Source organism: Pavona decussata, unplaced genomic scaffold (genome assembly GCF_977016875.1).
Source record: "Pavona decussata unplaced genomic scaffold, jaPavDecu1.1 SCAFFOLD_207, whole genome shotgun sequence".
In the NCBI taxonomy this organism is placed as follows: Eukaryota; Metazoa; Cnidaria; class Anthozoa; order Scleractinia; family Agariciidae; genus Pavona; species Pavona decussata.
This window is the reverse complement of record NW_028145612.1, coordinates 286926-307098: the sequence shown is the minus strand read 5'-3', so window position 1 is coordinate 307098 and position 20173 is coordinate 286926. Positions and strand designations below refer to the sequence as shown.

Genomic DNA, 20173 nt, shown 5'->3' with positions numbered 1-20173 from the left:
TATCGTCCGCTCTTTGAACAACTGGCGGGTAAATCGCAATCCAGCGGATAAAATTTACTCCAACCAATACAATTTATCCGATGTATAGCGACTTCTCCACTGGATAAAGCAATTCGCAATTCGCTCTTTGAACAACCGAGGCCTGAATCGATTACGATACATTTTTTTTCTTTTACAACAAAACTAAACAAGTTTACTTACGAGAGTTGGACCTACAGTAATTTGAAACAAAAAATCTGCTCCAGTGTAACTCGGACTGATTTTCATTCTCATTTAGGGCGGAAGGACGGCTAAACCGATGTCAGATTACCGCGTGAGCCAAAAATGAAAATCTGTGATTCCGTCCGAAAAGGTGAAATTCTTAACGAACGAAAATTCTAAAATAACGAGAAAAAATTCATTTCTATTTGTGGAGAAACTCAATGGTGGGCATCTTACAGTGTCAAAAACAAAAAAAAATCTGAATTATTTGTATACTAGATGTTAATGACACATTAATAAAGGCAGAAAAAGGAACAGTGTCCATTTGTTGCGCGGAAGTTTGGGAAAACGAAAAAACACCAAGTACCGGTAACCAATTTAGTTGAGAGTTTAACTTTATTTTTTCTTTAAACTTTATTCTTGTTCAAAACCGGTCACGAAGAAACTCGTCAGTTATTTCTTTCAAATGAAAATAAATAATAAATTTTCCTGAACCAATGAGCCGGCGGATACCGTAACCGATGCCGGTTACAATCTCTGGGGCCGAGGCAGCTGCCTCGAAAAAATGTCTTAGTTCAAGGCATTCAAAGCACGTGGGATTTAGTTAAATAAAGACTAACACTTAGATGACTTTAAAATATATATACGGATTTCGGCCATCGCCAATCATCGTGGTTGTCAAATCCTATTTAAGTACGCATGCCATACGTCATATACCAGTGCAAACTGAGCACTTGCATGAATTGCGTTTGTTGTCACCAGTATTTTGAAGCAATCCAACCCTCCATACCGGGAAAAGATGGCGGGTGTACATTTTACCACAATACCTTGAGAACCTAACACAGCCAATAGGCACAAAGAAAGCCATATATTCTTCGAAATTACTGTCCCTGTACTTGCTAGGTTTGAAGTTTTTCAACTTTTCTGCGCGCTTTTATGAGTGCTCTTAGGGATTTTCGTACTCTAAGAATTGTGGGTAAATGTACCAGTCGCTATCTTTTTCCGTACGGTAGATTGATTCTCGACAGTCCCATCATATTCGAGATAACGGGTCGTAATTCAGGCTTGTACCACGATCTACTACTATAAGGGAACTGGTCATAACAAGTTTGTTCGAAGAGGACCCACCTTGTCTGGGGTAGGGGTGTTATCGAAGACACCACCTATCACATTACTGACAAAATTTTATTGGCTTTAAAATTTGAGTTGACACAAAAATATTCAGCTAGCATGAGTCATCATTGTTAGATGAATAAGAAAAGTGAGGTTTGAATCTCACTGTCATTTTTTACTGCCGGATAGAGGGGTGGCTATGCAATAAAGACACCATCTTTTGAGGTTGAGGAAGAGGGGTGTAGGCAGAGGCCACCATCTTTCTTGTGGTTTGGTGGGTCTTAATTGTTAGTATAGTACCACTTCCCTGAAGTGCACATTGTTTGGCGCATAGCATGCCTCGGTAAAAAATTTGGGGATTTTATGGTAATACAAAACTAGGAATACCTTACATGAAATCAAATGGGTACATCATTTAATTTGACCCATATCTTGGTACTCAGGTACAGTGGAACCCAGGTACAACGAGCGATATTTTTCACCCCAGTTACAGTACAATGCATCTAACTGAATACTGATATAACGAACACTTCTTCAGTCTCTTGGCACTTCCTTATATCGGGGTTTCACATTATCTTAGCGAGAGGAACAAGCAATTTTTCCTCTAATTTTATCCCCCCCCCCCCCCCCCCGCCAAGTGAAATTTGTTTAATTAAGAAGTCAGTACAAACAACTTCTCCACCGTTATAATGAAAATATAGACTCTATTATCAAGCTTTACATGAACAATGTTACTGCTTCGCACAGATTCTGTTACAAACAAAATATCACGTTGTGACGTAAAATACGGGCACTCCTGCCTATCCCTCAGGAAATTCTTGCCTCTGTCGCTACTATACCAATCTTGAAAAGAAAAGCGGGCCTGTTTGTACCTTAACTTTATCGGGGGAGGGGGCACTGCCGAACGGCCATCGTGTTTTTCCTTGGACAAGACAAGGCTCCACCCACACCTTTCCACCCAGGGGAATAAACAGGTCCGATTGACTATGAGGGAAAATCAACGAAATGAAGGGGAAAACATGGCGATGAACTATAGATCATATCCAGGCAGAAGTAGTTCTGCTCCTAACCTCCTAGTCGCTTCAAGCAAGACAAATTGCAATCCCGGCTGTGAACTACATGTGGCTTGAAAATTGGCCGTGTGGATAGTCTGTGGGCATTGAGGGACTTTTCCCTATCTAAATTTCTGAGTAAGATGGTTCAACCCAACAAATGCAATGCTAATTAAGATAGGTAATAAAATTTGTACAGGAAAATTAGTATGATACAGTTTTACTGGGAACAATTATAAATAAGACAGCTAGTAAGTAAAATCTGGGCAAATAAATAAAACGAACCGTTTACAAAAAGTGTTTGAAAACAAGAAACTTTAACTAAAGCTAAAAATAATTATAACAATAATTGCCCAAAAAATATTTCCGGCAGTTTTTTGTGCACTATGAGTTGTCGACTTTGGCTCCTCCAAGCGACACTTGATCTTTCAGCTCAGCAATTTCTGAAGAAAATAAAATAAACATGGCGAATAAACACCTTGGCAGTAAATTATAAATACTAGAGTAATCATAGAACACGCGGTTTGGTATGACATCTAGCGATCACAACACTGATGCGTAAAACATAACAATGAACTAATCAGACATCGTACGTGAAAAACGCGCGCAAACCAAGTAACGTCGACTAGTCTTTGGCATTGTTGCTTGTGATTGGCTTAAGAGTGATTGATTGGAGCACACTGCTCTAGCCAATCACAATTTTTCAGCAACAGAGCTTTGATTGTACATAATGTTGTATACCAAATTCCTGACCCTCGTCGAAACTACCTTAGTTTGACCAAGTCACTAGTCGTATGAGAGTTTTGCGGATAGTGTTCCCGTAAGCATAGTTTGGCTTTCTTTACCTCTCGCTTAGGGACGTTCCCTTTATCCCGAGCAAAAGTTGTGAGCAGCAAATTTAGCAAAAAACTGTCCAACTCTTTTAACTTTGTCTTAAAATTTTGTCGCCACTGTAAGTGTCAAACTAACTTTCCCTCCAAACTTATGTGCTCGCAGCACTATCGCTCATCCAAAGCCTGTGCTTCGAACTTGAGCTCCCATTCTGTTTCATCCCGTATTACCTTGTTTCAATGCTTGGTTTTCGTGCATAAGTTCCTGATTTCTGGTGGAGAGAAACACAGCGTCTTGTATGGCCTCTTCCAGCAGCGTTCGGTACCGCTGTTCAATGGCGGCCTTCTGCTCTTCAAACACTTCTCGGTAGTTACGGAATGTCTGGAAGTGCTGCAGCTGTTGAATTTCCAGTTCTTCTTTATGTCTTTTGTACGCTTCTTCTAAGTCAGCCTTTAAGCGCTTTTTCTCCTCTGTCATCGATTGAATCTGCAACAAAAATACAAAAACAGATGCATTCAGTTGCCCTCTCTCTCGATGTAGCTCTATGCACATGCTATTCATAGCCGCCAAGAAAACTGCTGCAACTCCTTGCCTGCCATTCACAAAAAGGCTTTCTTATAAATTGACGTCACGATGAAACATGAGCTCGTTTATCTTACTCTTCTAATACTGAGGATAAAACTGGTCAAAAAGTGCAAAATGGAAAATGCGGTTCGTTATACGCTCTCAAAGTCTGCAGGGAGTACACTCCTCACGTGACAACTTGTATTTCAAAAGGATGACGTTACTTAGAGCTCGTCACGCAATTTTTCTCTGCGAGGAGACGAAGTGACAAATCCAAACTAAGAACGTAAGCGAAGGAGGATGCGCGTGAACAACAGTAGTCACAGTAGGCTGACTAACTAAACGCCCGAGCCGAGATTGTCTGTGCTCTGTCAGATGCCGGCAAGAAATGTTGGACTATTTGACAAACAAGGCTACAACAAGTGCACCTCCAAAGTGAATTGAACGTGATTTTTATGAAGAACTCTCTCAGGTCTTACCCTCAGAGACATGACCGTTCGTTCAGCCTTCAACTCAACCAACTCCATTTCAAGCTTGATGGCCTGTTCTGTGCTGTACTGTGCTCCCTCTGCTGCCTTCAACTGTAATGACAGCATAATAACGGTTAATTATGGTCATAAAGAAGGCAGCCAAGAGTCTAAAGTCTAGAGCCTCTTCTTGACTCTTAGCTTACTTCATTATCCGCGGGGTCCGCGGGACTGTGAGGCCTGAAACGCAGTTACACGGTGACGTCACCGCACTTAAGCCAACAAGAGCCGTGGACGCTAGGGACTGGGATGAGTAAGGTCGATCGTCTCAATAGGATTATCATTTAATTTCTTGCGCTGTAGTGCGCGTTTCTGTTTTTTGCAACTGAAAAGTTTTAAAGTTTTTTTTTTCTCAAAGTTAAAATTTCGCCCCTCTTGAGATATTAAGGTTTTACCTGCAGCTCCGCCTTCTCCTGCTCGACCTCCATTTTAACCCTGTCCACCTCGTCTGCCAATGTTGCTTCATTTTCTTTCTCATGTTTCTGGCGTCGCTCACTCTGAAAAAAAAAAACATTACAAAAAAAAAACATCAAGTTGTCCAAGTGGATACTGTGTTGATGCTCCACCAAATTCCCGCACCTGACACGGAACAAAATGTGTGGGAATCGGCTAGGATGACTGAGATATAGAATTGAGCTTAGAATTGGTTTATTAAGAATGGATTTTTTAATAGTATCGCGACGATCACTAAGATCAGTTAAAGCCGTCATACGTAACCTAGACTTCGTTATGCGAGTGTTATAACCTAGGTGCAAACGAGCTTACGTACTGAATATCACATAAAAACAGAACAAGACCCCCCCCCCCCCCCCTCCTCAAAACAACAACAACAAACAAAAAACGAAGAATGTATTCTTTTGAGACTATTGTAGCCACTCCAACAGTTACTAACAGCACAGATTTTCGGAAAACGGAGGTGACCTGAAAACTAACTGGTAATCAGTTCTGTTCGATCGAACGAAAGGGCGCCAACAATCTCCCGCCTAAAAGATTTCCCCAACGCCACATTCCGTTGTCGTAATTTACTATCCAATCCAAAGCAACACCCCACCACGCAAGATAAAGGGCAGAACAACAGAAAATAAATTAAGCCAGATTAATTGAAAATCTCTTAGCAAACTGTTAAATGCATACCTCTATCCTGTAACGTAATTCGGCGTTTCCTTTCAAAAATGTGGTTTGAGTTTTCGCTTCCTGAAATTCAAATAAAACATCGTTCAAAGAAAAATATTCGTCAACACCTCATATGAAATATGCGATCAATATCCCTCTAACAAGCCCAGCATAAAAAAAGAACCATGCATCTATACATGTATTTTGTTAGTATTGTCTGGTTTGTTTGCTAGGCTATGCCATGCACTTAGGACCCAAGGGATAAGTTCTTTGTTGCTTACTAATTTTGTCTCAGTTTTGCATCATTCACTGATTAGAAGTGCTCTTTTCCGTGATTGAGACACTGTCAAGCCCGCGTCTGGACACGAGAGAATTTTCACCCGCCTAGACGACCTGATGTTTTCCGATTCTCAGATTTAGAAACATTAACAGCAGGATTATCCTCCTATTTCCTGTCACTCTAACCTCTTTCTCGGCTTTCTGCTTCTCCTGCACTTCTTTCAGTTTGTGTTTAATTTTCTTCAACTCTTCATTCTCGCTCTTCAGTTTCTCCTTCAAGTCGTGTATTGCAGACACTCTAGTCTTGTTTTCCTCTTCGCTGCTCTTCCCTTAAAACATAACACACTAAGTTAGAGAGTTTAGTTCATTCACTACAAAGAGTACCAAGGTTAAAATTTTATAGTATAAAAATGAAATTTCATTTCGTTGAAACTAAGAAAAGTAACACAAGAAAGTGTTTTCCAGAAATAGCAGATGAAAAACTGCTTCTCGCCTCGGCTTGCCTCCTACGCAGAAAGACGTTCATTAGCTTGTGGCTAAAGAACATCTGCGTGGGAAAACAAAATCTCGCCAAACCTCTTCCAATTTCCTGAGCACCTCTCCCGGTTTACTTATTATTAATTTATTTTTTGCAACGCTGTGGTTTCCGCGAATGGTCTTGTGGACCGCTCGTTTCATTGCCCATCCACCACTACAAAGGTAAGCTCTTTATCCTTTCCGTAATGTCACTATTGACGTCATACAGCCGATTTCCGCGGGATTTTACGGGCGTTTAACCGTATAATTTCATTATAAGGGTGGCTACCTTCCGTTGTACTAATTAATTGTTTCAGTTTTTAGCCTTACCTGATTCCGCCATCTTGGAGTAATCAGAGATCTTTGATTGTAAATCATCTTTGAGTTCATCAACAAGTTTTCGCTTCTCTTTGAACTCGGCAGTCAGCTAAAAAGAAAATGGCGCGAATCAGAAAGCAGACTAATGCCTTTTTGCCGTTGCTGTTTATGAGGGTCTACTTTTTGGGTAGTTTCAAATGGGGGTACATATGGGGTCTAGCTTAGATTAAAACTTGGCAAAAATACATTTGTCAAAAATCACTCACTGTATTTATAACAGATTTCAGCGACAACTGGTTGCCAATGCAGAAAGCGGGCACCTTTCGAATGATGGGCAATTGGGCAGCTCTTTGACGAGTATTCCCGATTGTCTTTCTTGCTGTAGTTGGGTGGCAAACGCCGGAGACACAGAAAGGGCGGAAAAAGAAGCAGGAATCTATTGCTCTACAATTACTAGTTTCAACAGGACTAACAGCTTACAAGAATGGGCGGGAAAAGAGGAGGGTCTTTTATGCAATAAAACGACCAACAGATCCACAAAAAGGCGAGCAAGAGAATAAGGGCTGACTTCGCCGTTTCTCCGTGTTGCTATAAGCTGTTTTACCTGGTCTTTCTCTTTCTGAAGGGCCATCAGCTTTTCCTGTACTTCTTTGTTGTCTCTTTTCGTGCTATCCATTACCCAGTCCAAAATTCCCTGAAAATAACAAACAGACCGCGTCTATGGTGTAAGGAAGAACGGCCCTTATCTCACATGAATATAGTATGTTATTAACATATAAAGCTCATGAAAAGCCATTACATTGCTCTCTCGCTTGTTGTTGCAGTCTCGGCCACACACACACACACACACACAAAAAGAAAACAAAAAGAAAACAAAACAAACGAAAAAAAAAAAAACTTACAGTTCAATTTCAGTAATTCATCGAGAGTGAAAACTTCAACTCCTCTGTACAAAAATGTAACTGATTCACCTTGTTAGCTAAGGTTATTCTCCGTTCTTCATCATAATGTTCTGATAACCTTTCTCGTTCTTCCCAGGTTTGCCTCTTAGCTGTCTGTAGATCTTTTATAAGCTCCTGGAAAAAAATGCAATTTAGCTTCACCGCGTAAATTAACGGTATTCACTAAGCACAGAAAAAAATCTGAGTCCTCAAGCAAACACCTGGCGCACTGCACTCGCCCGGGATTCAGCGTACAGTCTGTCATCTGGAAAACAGGGATATTCGCAGTAAGAGCATCTGCCGGATCAGTGTGCGAAAGGCCGTAGGTTCGACTCAGATTTTTTTCGGCGGTGCCAAACTCATGACAAAATGAATACAGTTTCATCGCACAATTTCTTCTTTATAACCTTTAAGTTAAGAAATGCCTAGCAGCACTGCAAGGTTTAACCTTTTTATACACTTAAGGTAGGCAAAGTCGCACTCGAATCTCATATTTAGGCCCACGTATATTACTGCAGCATGAAGCACCTAGGAGTATTGTTACTCCCCCCTGGATGGGATACTAGTCCATCGCACGATTACCCCCAGTAGTATGTCCCTAGTACCCATTTATACTCCTGGGTGAAGAGAGACAATGTGGAGTAAAGTTCCTCGTCTAAGGAAACAAAACAGTAATGCAGAGACCACCTGATCTTCCGGCCGCCAGAACGAAAGTCCGACGCGTTGTAAACCACTACGCCACCGCAGACAGCAAGCTTCCACCTTTTTCATATAAAGGTTTAACGGCCCGATTGGTAGTTCAGTCCGATGGACCCATTTACCGTTCAAATTTCTCGGCCGTTTTTTTCTGTTGGTTTAGCCCGTCTGTATAACACTGCCCGATTTTCTTCCACGCACTAAATCAGCCGCATTAATCGTACGTCTAAATAAGCGCCATTATTTACCTCCATCTGTAGCACGTCATCCTTGCTTGCTCCTCCTGCTCTTCCAGTAGTCGCCAATTTTTCTCGTAATCGTGATATTTCGTCCCTCAAATCCTGAATTATTTTTGTGTTCTCCATCTGATGTTTAGAGAATTGTCTTCAATTAGTAAATTTAGCTCTTATAATTATTGTTATTTGGGATAGTTTAGATACACACAAATTTGGGAATAGAAATCGGCACTATTTTCAGGTGTATAAAAAACAACGTTTAGTCCGCAGTTTAATTACGCTATGGCTACTTAGTATTATTCTGAACTGCAACTGAAACACTTTGTATCTAGCTTATTTTGCTGTCCTTGTATACATGAAATTATTTTACACTTTTTATATACTATAAACTTGAAAATGGACCCTGGATGTAATCAAGACGTGGTGTCATCTTCTAATGGTTCGGTAGACTCAAAAGAGCACGGGTATTTCACAAAAAAATGATGGGTACCGTAGCACTTTTTAACGGGTCCGCACCATTTCTACCGGTCGTGTAAGTGGCCCTCAACCCTTCGGGTGCGATTGCTTTGCCCGATTTGACAGATGGGATTTAGTATTACATGTAGTTGAATTTTACCAGTCAATGAAAGACGCCTGTTTGAACACAAGAAGCGTATAAAAAACTACTCAGAGCTCGAAGTAAAAGTACCGGTAATTGTAGCTGATTTGACAAGTATTACAAGACAATTCATGATTAGCTTGCAAGACAAAACCTAGAGCCTTGGACGATTTAAATGCCCTGGAAATTTTCCCTTATTGACTACGCAAATTATGTTCTTCCACAACGCAAATAGGTTGCATGTAAAAGAGGACGTACAATTTTTCCTTTTTAAGGAGAAAAGATAATCTGTACTTGAGTACAAAAACTATTACTGATCAGCACATGTATCTGATGTACATGTACTACCTCATTTTTCTTGGCAACATTTTCAATCATTTTTGCCCTGTTCCCACACTGCATGGCGGCCAAAGTCTCCTCATAATCAGAATCTGTAGAAAGGAAAAAATATCGAGCAAAAACCCTGTAACTGAATAATGACTTCCACTGTCACAATTTCATCAGTATTCATAAGTTTTCAAAAAATTTCTTAACTTTTTCCCATTGAAGCATTGAGACAAATAAATGCTGATTACCAAATGTTTACACAAGACATGTATTTCTCAAAATTCAAGGCATTTTCCTTACCTGCAGGCGATACTGTTGTGATCATTGCAGTGTATGCACTACCACCAAGAGAATCCTAAAACAATCAAACTGGTTTAGTATGGAAACACTTAACAGATGAATTCATAGGAATTTTTACACACTGTGATTTGAGGCATTAATAACCGAACCATTCATACCTGTAATATCCTTGTTAGTTTGGAGTCTCTGTAGGGTATGTGGCCTTCCTTTTTCTTGGGATCTGCTAAGGCACTCACCACTGCATTAAGAGCACTGATACTACAAACCAGAAAAGATAATTTGCTTTAAAAGTTTAAATAACTTCATTAACAATAAAGCTATAAATTTCTGGAGGTCTAACATATGAAATACAGTCGAACCCCTTTATTATGGACACCAAGGGGACAGGGATAAGTGTCCGCATTATAGAGGTGTCCATTTTAGAGAGGTAGGCTTTATATGGATTTTGGACTCTCAGGGACCAAGTGAACTGTTCGTAATAGAGAGGTGTCTGTATTAAAGAGGTGTCCGTAAGGAGGGGTTTCACTGTACATACATTTAACTGCCAATGAAAGAATAAATAAGTGAATAACCATTGCGGTCATGTGACTGTGCAACTTAAAAAAGGTAGAGCACTGCACCAGTATCACAGGGGTGATGGGTTCAAATCCCATTTCAAGCCTAAATTATTTTCAGGCTTTCTCTTTGCAACCACTTACAGTCACATAACTACGATGGTCATTCACTTATTCATTCAAAGCTATTTCTATAAACATTCCCTTAAACGAGTAACATTTTTGCAGCCCCAACCTTCAGAATACATATTGATCAATGCAACTATGCTAATCAAAAACCTTTAGTCTAATCTACTTATGAAGTTAGCCTGCAAGACCTTTTTAAGCAGTTGTGTGATTCCTGGTGTCGGTGCAGCATGTTGGGTACATTTTATTAAGAGTGAGTCACAGGAGTTGCACAAGATGGGAAGGGATTTTCCTTTCCCTTCTTGTCTTCAGCGAAACATCTTCAAATAAATTAACTGTGATGTGTTGACATCTTGTGATCTACAGAGATCCCTGTCAAACTTCCTTTCCACAGATTAATGTACTTTATCCTAATTAAATATTTCTAATATTTATCACTAATTTTATTATCAGATTTAGGTATAACAGGTTAGCAGCCTGATATTAACACATACCCCTTGTTTAGGTAACCTCCCTCACTCTGAATGTTAAGATCTATGCCCTCCATCCTCTCAGACCCTAAACAACAACAACGACAACAATAAAAAACAGGAATTGAAAGGAAAAGCCAGCCTACAGGCTGCAGCCAGTTCTCCACCCTCTTACAAAGTGGAAGCAAGAAAACTACCTAGATGAACACACATTTGCTTGCTCCTTGTTGGTTTTAAATTCCACTCTCTCACAAAAGCATCAAACTCCAGGCTTCTGATAGTGGGAACAACAAAACTAAAAGATCAAACATCTGCTTTCTCTCTGTCACTCTAATCTGGCTCATTTATACATCTCCAGTTTCATACCTGCCATGTCAATCAAGCTTATCTTAGATCTTATTCCATTTTCCGTTGATCCACCATTACTCTTCTGCTCCACATGGATGGTAAACACACAATCAGATCTGCACAAAGTTAAAAAAATGCCATGATTATCAAACAACCTCCTGAGCTGTGGGGAGGCACAGTGCTATTTGATTGGGACAAGTAAGCTTGGAGTTTGTATTAGAACACAGGGCTTCTGATAATTCGCGGGAAAAAAAGTCAAATTTCGCGGGATTTTTGGAGACAAATTCGCGGAGAAAACGGCCGATTTTGCGGGAATTTCGCGGAAATTTTCGGGGCAAATTTCGCCGAAAAAACAAAGAAGAAAGCCAAGAAGAAAGATTCCCGAAAAAAAGGATATATTGGAAGGATGTCAAATTGAGGACAAGAAAGAAAACACAAAAGTTCATCCAACACAGTTCTCGAGCTACAAGAAAAACATAAGCGTTACCGAAACGCCCGGCCATTTAACCTCCATTTTCAGCTGCAATTTAGAGCCGAACACAGCAACGCAATAAATTTCTTTTCTCTCCTTGGTCTCTTGTGTTGCTTTGCAAATTACAAGGCAAGATTGTTCGTGATCGAAGGTTCAAATCCATTTGTGAAGTCAAAACATTGTTGTGTCTTCGATCGTGTCCTGCACGTACGATTAAACATGTGCCTGCATTACTACAGACAGCAGTTTCCTTTCAAAACCCATATAGTGTCACCGAAAAGTCTTCTCATTTCTTGTGCCCAGTTTTTCGCAACATTAATCTAAGAACGCCTGCTAGTTATGGTACGTTATGTTTACTCGTGGCAGTGACGAAATTTCAAGATAAATTTGCATTTATGGAAAGTAAACAGCCCCAGTAGCCAAGATAAGTCTCAAATATGTTGTACCGACATGTATTTGGTAGGATTTTTAACGAATTTCGCGGTATTACGCGTTTTTTTGTGAATTTCGCGGGATTCCGCGGATATACCTGAATTTCGCGGCTCCGCGACCGCGCGAAATACCAGAAGCCCTGAGAACAGGAGGGTTCCACTGAGCTCCTAGGAAAACATAAAATAAATAGGCAATCTAACCCAGCAGTGCACTGGCATCCCATCTCGGGGAAGTAATTATGTTCCCACGTAGTAATGCTTTAAATTACTCACTTCATGGTACAGAAACCAGTTTAAACTTTAACAGTTGTTAAGGCCACTACACTGTGTGAATATAACTGACTACCCACTCTCTGACTACCTAGTCACTGAGTGTCACTTACATGTATGTCCAGAATTGAATGCCAACTAGAGACCTTAGGATTTTTATGGGATTGTGAAGAAATTATCACAAGGAAAACTATTTTTCTCATTGATATTTTATGACTCTTTGAGTTACAATTTGTTCTTTGCCTTACTGATGACAACATAGCACAAGAGTGGAATAGTTGGATATTTTTACAAAATAACATTTGCAAACAGTTGCAAGGTCAACTATTTTTTCCATTCAGTTGAAACTTTTTCAGTTCTTTATCTTGCTGATTTGGCATCATAACACAAATTAAAGCATGCTACAATTGATTGTAAATACACAGAAAAAAATCACAAGGTCAAGTCTCACTCATTGCAGATCAGCAACACAGTGAGAATGGTAAATTTCATGCACTTAGTTTTTATTTCAGGTATGAACAACATCAAACCACACCTTGCACCTCCCGTGTTTTTGTCAACAGAGGCCATTTTTCTGACTCTGTTTCCTTGCTCAAAGAGACGAGCAATGTCTTCGCTGTTTTGGACAACAAGCTCAGCAAGCCCCTCAATAAAGCTGTGGAAAGAGAGAATAAAACTTTAACTCCAACAGTTAAACCTTTAATGAATGAATGTGTCACTAACTTTTGAGTTCATAAGCTAACAATCCAAATGATTAAAGGTATATAGTATTTCAGGACTTTAGTTTCAGTAAATCATCTCACTTCACTTTGCTTTACATCACCTTATGGACATATTCCACTTTAACGTCCTGCTGTTTTACCTCACAATCAGTTCACCTGAGTTCATACACTTTAAACACTATCTACTTCTTTATCTCATAAGATTTGAGTTTGAGTCTTCCCAGAAGATAGCATGTTTTGAAGGTTGAAACACGGTAATCACTTTTACTGTATCAGCCCTTACATTCCTAGTTGGGGATGCTGCCTGACTCGAAGATCTTGACCAGTTGGATTCAGTAAGTCATGGATCATTTCTTGAAAGATCTGTAATTACATGACAATAATTCAATAATATTTACTAACATCTTTTTATAGGGCATTATATTAAACACTATAGACAAGTTTACTACAGAGTGAATGAGTGAACAGTTCTGCACTATAATAATAGTATATATTAAAGCCTAAATTTTGGGATGAAGTTATTTTCCAACAGAAAGTTGACTGTATAATGCATAAGGGCAGTAGATGTGTTCCCGGGAGGGGAGAGGGGGCATATATGAATGATATGGGCCAGGGAACATTTGTGGATTGGTTCAACTTTAGGGGTGCAATAATCTAAACTGACCACTATAACAGCTACAGAACCTACTGTCTCATAACTAGTCAACTTACGTATTAGGTACCCCTTAGGTTTAGCCATGCCACTCTCATTTCTGAATGAGAGTACCCCCCCCCCCCCCTCAACTCTTCTCTCCCTTCCTGGGGTGTGGTTGTAGATCTGCATATTTATTCTTATCCGTTTTCCTTCCTTTCCAGAAAAGTTTGTACCGCTGTTGGTGCAAAAAACCAAATGACCTGGCAGCAGCAGCTCAAAGAATTCAATGATGTCTTACCTCATAAAATGAGACGGTGACAAAGAACTGTTTGTTTGGTGGAGCTTCATCAATGAGCTTGAAAAGACCTTGATTTAGCTGAAAAGTAACCAGTAATTTCAATTATTACGCAGTGTGAACTAGTCATCGTGGTTTGAAATGATAGCTCATTTGATTGTGTTTATATTAACTGTGTACCCCCTCCCCATTCTATTCCAAGTCTTTTTGCAGCCAACAGTACATCTTACCAAGGGAATGATGCCAGGTTCCTCTTCTGTTCCTATCATGGTGTGAGTTTTACCAGTGCCTGTCTACAAAGATAAAATTTTCATTCGTCGTCGTTGTCATCATCATCATCATCATCATCATCATCATCATCATCACTATGTCATTACCACCACAACTTTCACCATCACCATTAAATGGGCATAATGAATGAAAATGAAAACCCAATTAAAATAATGCACATGTTAAGCATCCAACAGGTCTCTAAGTCAGTGTACCATACTTTTCTCAAATATTAAATGCTGAGGGCATTTATTTCAAACTTGGCCTTTAAGATCCAGTGTTTAATTGAACCCCATGTTTATTTGGGGACTGGTGTTTATTAGTGAGTTTTTCACCATTAGTTTTGAGAAAAACAAAATTATGAAACATCCCAAGGAATTACTGAAGAAATGCTGGAGAGACCCTTGAGATGAAAAAGACAATACTGACTTTACAACACTAGAAAGAAAGCTTGCTTGCACCATTTTTTACCATCTGTTTCAGTTAGAAGTTGGAACTGCACAGTATCTAGTTTTAGAACTTTACTTCTGACTCTCATTAAATAAATGCAATAAATGCAAATAAAACTGTAGGAAGAGTACTAAGCTAGTTTACAGCTAGGACACATGTAGTAATGATTTAGCACAATACTGTATACCCATCTCAAGTAAACACAGGACCCCAAATAAATGCTGGGGGTGTTTAATTAGGACTCAGCCTCGTAGATCCAGCGTTAATTTGAACCCATCTTTATTTGGGGCCCAGTGTTTTATCAAGAAAATACTGGATCTGTGAGTGACATGTACATGTATGTTATTGCAAATAACCATTTGCATGTATTTATCACTGATGTATGATTTGAAGTTAAAAAGAATCTATGAATCAAATGACATCTTACCTGGCCATAGGCATACATGGTTACATTGAAACCTTCTAGAGCTTTTTTCAACAATGGTGCACCAAGATCATGAAAAATTTGCTCCTGAATTAAAGAAATATAAACCAATAACACCAAATTGAGGATGTTAACCTTTCATGATAGTCGTAAATACTGTGATTAGATTTTTTTATGAGTTGGATAAGGGGGTTAGTTTCTAAAGAAACTGTGGTGCCACATCGGTAAGGAAGTGGAAACAACATTAATTTTGGTTTTATGGTGGCCAAATTACGTTTAGCTATCAACTCAGTTCATAAAACCAACCATATAACTACACTGTTAGTGTTACAGTTCAATACCATTCAAACAAGTTTTAACAAGCTAAAATTTGGGGAGATGGGCTTTTTTGGAACTTATTATTGGAGGGAAATTTTTCATATCAAGATGAACTTGGCTAGACTGTGAATAAAAACAATTTGAAATGCTATGCTAACAGCCTGAAGACAGCTAACTAGAATTTTCTTCTAAAGACAGATAAATTTGCATGTGATATTTGCAGGGGTTATTTTTGGAGGAAAAATATGGTAATTGTACCAATCTGGTATAATAGACCCATTCGGCTAACGCAATGTTGTACCCAATTCAAATCCTTTGGGCATAAAATGTTTTGTTCTAAGTATTTCCATATCATTTAAATGTGAATGCTACATTAGAATGCAAATGCAATAAACAAAGAATCTTAACCCCGGGAGATCTGAATTGGGTACAACATTGCGTTAGCCGAATGGGTCTATTACATGTATAATCACGGTTTTACAGTTGCCCATAGTGGACACCCTCATGGTAATAAGAGATGGCCAGTTACAGGGGTATGGATAGTTTTTATGCACAACTTTCTCAAACTTTCAAGTAGCCTGCGTAGCAGTCGTTTCGTTTCCTTCAAGCCAAGCGGGGTAGGCGCGCGAGGGCATTGGGATAAAAAGGAGCAAAAAAGTAGGAGCGGGGGTGAGGGGCGGGGAAGGAAAGGAAACACCTGCCGCTGAGCCCAGACATTTTACCGAACGCCCCCAAATGGCTTCGCTCCCTTGGGCCCTACACTGTCTCGTCAAATGTCACATAAGAACCAATCAGCGAAAACAGAATCGCGGCGGGCAACTTGTTTCCTTCAAGTTGCAGTATTTTAGAAGATTTTCTCGAACTTTATGTCGCTCGAACAAAGCGTAGATAAAATGACCCAAGACAAAGTTTACTAAATAAATGTTTTAGAATATCAACTCATTTGCTGGAATTACAGACAGAGAGAGCTTGTCCCACATGGCTAAATACTTCCTCGCGTTTCCAGGATAAAATTAATTATATTTCGCGTAGCATGAAATACAAAGTCGTTCTTAATATTGAAAACTTCCTTTTCAGACCGTGGTTAGAACTAACATTTTCCTGCAAAGTATTTACCTGAGGCCTCCTCAATCAAGTTTGTTCGCATGCGAAACAAGCTTTAAGATAGTCGTGTCTTTGAGACCGCCAACAGCCAGAACAAAATTATCTTAAATTTTTAAAAATTCCGGCGGGATTTCAAAAAACAAATGACACCATGTTTGTTGAGACGATAATACCTACCAACAAACCAAAGCGCAATGAAAACTATATCGAGCTATATTTTGAGCATGACTGGGAATTCTTGATTTTGCTTGATGTTAATGGCAATTCACTCTTAAAGCAGTCCTTTGCTCCGGTTTCAACTGAATTAACGTGTCTCTCTGCGAAAGTAGTTCAGTCGTTTCCAAAGCAAAGCCAACTAGAAATCGAAAGGACACTCGAGAGTTCTTTTCCGCCTTGGCCAGTATTTTCATCTTTGATAAACGGTTAACCGGATGTTGTTCTAGTCTATGAGTTTGATTGACAGACGATTGACCAATGGTAAAACATCATTGCCTCCCGTTCGCTGACGAACGGCGTTCGGTAAAATGCCTGGGCTCAGCGGCAGGCGTTTTCTTTCCTTCCCCGCCCCTCTCCCCCGCTCCTACTTTTTTGCTCCTTTTTGCCCAATGCCCTCCTGCGCTTACCCCGCTCGTGCTTGGCTCGAAGGAAACGGAAACGACTGCTACGCAGGCTAACTTTCAAGCAGCAAAAATATCTGTATTTTGCAACACAAGTTGAGAATATAATAATAATAATTTATTGTTCTTTCAGTTTTTGCTAATAAGCACTAATGATATATAAACTACAGTCGACTCCCGATAACTCAAACCCTCGCTAACTCAAACCTTGTACCAACTTGAACTAATTTTCTCTTCCCTTCAGGTCATTTTCTATATAATTTTACCCTCAATAACTCAAACTCCCGATAACTCAAACTTTTTTCAATTTCCCTTGAAGGTTCGAGTTATCGGAAGTCAACTGTAGTTCAAACAGAACTTTACAAAGATGGTTGCTGATGGGAGGTAGTCAGCCATGGGCATGAAACTCAGAGATTCACCTTTGTCATTGAATACCAACATACAGAACAATACTCACAGTTTTTGTGTCCCAAAAGTAACTGTGATCAAGACTAAAAGTATGCTCCTGTAAAGTAAAAATAAATATTAAATAAATAACACAAAGAAATAATAATTATTTAACTTATACTATTTTTTTCGGGGTCACAAAAGCTTGACTTTTTTCTTTCTTTTTCTAGTTATTTAATTCTCACCTTAGTGTTTGTTCCAGGGTGAGGATTGTGTATCACTGTTTTTTCAGCACTCATTTTAATCACTCTTGTTGCAGCTCGTCCCTTTTCACTGTCTGTGTAATGAGACCATTATTTTAATGGAATGAATCACAATAATGAAAACCACTCTCTCACAATATACAGCTGGGCCTCTGATCACATTAAATAAGGGAAAAAAGGTAAATTTAATTTCCATGAGTAAGTAAGTAATAACATTACATAATTACACCATAAGTTGTTATTTTCGAAAAAAAGAAATGAATGTACTTTAATTAAAAAGGGTGTGAATCACAACCTTTGGCTTGAACACTCGGCACAGTACATTATTATTATTATTATTATTATTATTATTATTATTATTATTATTATTATTATTATTAGAAGTAGTAGTAGTAGTAGTAATAGTAGAAGTAGTAGTAGTAGTAGTAGTAGTAGTAGTAGTAGTAGTAGAAGTAGCAGTAGTAACTGCTTATTTCATCCATCCATTCAGTCATTCATGCATACATATATAGAACTTGTTTATAACTTGTTTAAGTATGGAATCATCATAATTAACATAGTCACTCAAATAATATTGTATAAATATCACCAGAATTAAAATGATGGTCACTTTCACTCTAGAAAACGGAGAGAAGGTAAACATCATCTTACAGTGAACAGAGTTATTTTTGACAGAACAAACAGGACTGTTCTTAACCTTTTAAGCAAAGGGTGATGGAATGCTTTCAATGCAGAATCATTTTTATGGCATCCCCCACCCCCTGCCTCAGAATCATATATTAGGATGACTCCCTGAGGGTAAAAAAAAAAGGAAGTACCAATATCATTACTGTTTTATGTTGATCCCTGTTTATTTTGTCACAGCTGGAAATTTTCCAATCACCCCCCTCCTCCTCCCCCCACCCCTCCCATTTGTAGTAGTAGATTTGTAGTAGTAGAAAAGACATTCCAGAACTTTGGCAGGACAATATCGATGACTGCACTTACATATCAAGGACTGAATACAAAAAATGTGTACTTGTTATTTTCAGTCCTAGCTACATACTCACAAACAACAGGACCTCAGAGTTACTCAATTGCCAAACATAAAGGAGCATCATGTTCCTGGGATAATTATACACCACAGCGGGACGTCAGGGCTTTATTTTTGTTTCGTGTATCATCCTCTGGCAATGGTTTACCAAGCAAAATGAAAACTGAGCCTAATACCAGGTTGGGTTACACCTAACTATATTTTCACCCTGTTTTCCTAATAACTGATATCAGCTGGTGTAATCACTAAAGGCATCATTCAGTGATATTCTATTTCAGTCTACTTTATCTCAAGTATGTTGACATTATTAGACCCTGTATCAGACTACAAATTATTACATTTAACAGTATAACACTGAAAGAGCTTGAATCTGCCTGAGATCAGTACTCAATGATACTAAAAATACATGTCTTTAAAAATATTTGCCTTATTTTTATAACAGTAACAGTTGACATTATGCAGACCTATAGTGTAAGAGCTCATTGGCGGACATTAATCTGTCTGACCAAATGTCACCAGGAAGCTACCAAAATGTAGCTTCAGAATTTGATCTCGTGCGATCAAATAAAAAACTAGATATTAAGTTTATTACAAGTAACTTGAAGTTTGAATTTTAATGCACAACAATTTCCTTAACTCTACTTTAAAAAGCTTTATTAGTATCTGGATCGAAGCTTAATATATCACCACTACAAGAAGACACATGGTACAGGTTAACAGTTTTGATTTCTAGCAATGCTACGCGCCACATAGATCGGGGTCCCTACTCAGTAATCTAATGGCGCAACAAAACCGGGAATTAGAAGGTCAAGGAATTTCGAATCTTACCATTGAAGGGTCTGCAACGGGCTGCAACCCGCACATTTGATCCTCCAGAAGTCTTCATGAAAGAAAAACAGGAGTTAAAACTTTGAATTAGGGTAATATTATAGAGACTACACAAAACATCCAGTTACCATTTTAGTTTTCTTCGCGTAACACAGGAATTTAGCACAATTCACTTGAATTCACGAATCAGTCCGCCATAATGTTCTTCGTTGCGGGAATACGTGACGTCACGGCCAAAACATAGCAACACGGTGGCATAAACAGCCTGGGAATTAGGGACCCTAAGAACAAACAGAATGACTTGTGTAAATATAAATACTTCAGCAATTTATGAATTCCAGAAAATGTTTCAAGTCTTTGTTTTTCTCTCGGATTGAAGCTTGCTTCCGCATGTTTCTTCAATTTCATGCTCCCAACTCAGGAACCCGGGAACTCAACTTTTCCAAATCAATTCCATTTGTTAACATTAGAGGGGGTTTGAGGCGTGTTTTTGAAAGAAATTAATCAGAGAAACATAAATATTTCATTGTCTTCTGAGTGTCTCT

At 39.0% G+C, this 20173-nt stretch overlaps 1 protein-coding gene across 2 annotated transcripts; it reads right to left on the bottom strand.

Moving 5' to 3' along the window:
- Positions 1-1998: 1998 nt before the first annotated feature.
- Positions 1999-19863, bottom strand: LOC146460718 (kinesin-like protein unc-104). 2 transcript variants are annotated; one of them, XM_085087536.1, is made up of 24 exons: positions 19757-19863; positions 19629-19680; positions 17750-17841; positions 17575-17622; positions 15082-15165; positions 14165-14227; positions 13938-14015; positions 13289-13368; positions 12819-12938; positions 11129-11226; positions 10787-10850; positions 9771-9870; positions 9613-9667; positions 9334-9416; positions 8400-8516; positions 7486-7590; positions 7119-7208; positions 6527-6623; positions 5867-6009; positions 5423-5482; positions 4684-4785; positions 4241-4342; positions 3428-3683; positions 1999-2809 (listed from the first exon to the last, which is right to left on the bottom strand). In XM_085087536.1, the coding sequence occupies exons 1-24, from the start codon at positions 19757-19759 to the stop codon at positions 2751-2753; spliced, it is 2151 nt and encodes a 716-aa protein (XP_084943662.1). In that variant the 5' UTR covers positions 19760-19863; the 3' UTR covers positions 1999-2750. The 2 variants fall into 2 exon arrangements, with proteins under 2 accessions (XP_084943662.1, XP_084943661.1); XM_085087535.1 differs by lacking the exon at positions 19757-19863 and having other exon boundaries at positions 19629-19686.
- Between the last annotated feature and the right edge of the window lie 310 nt (positions 19864-20173).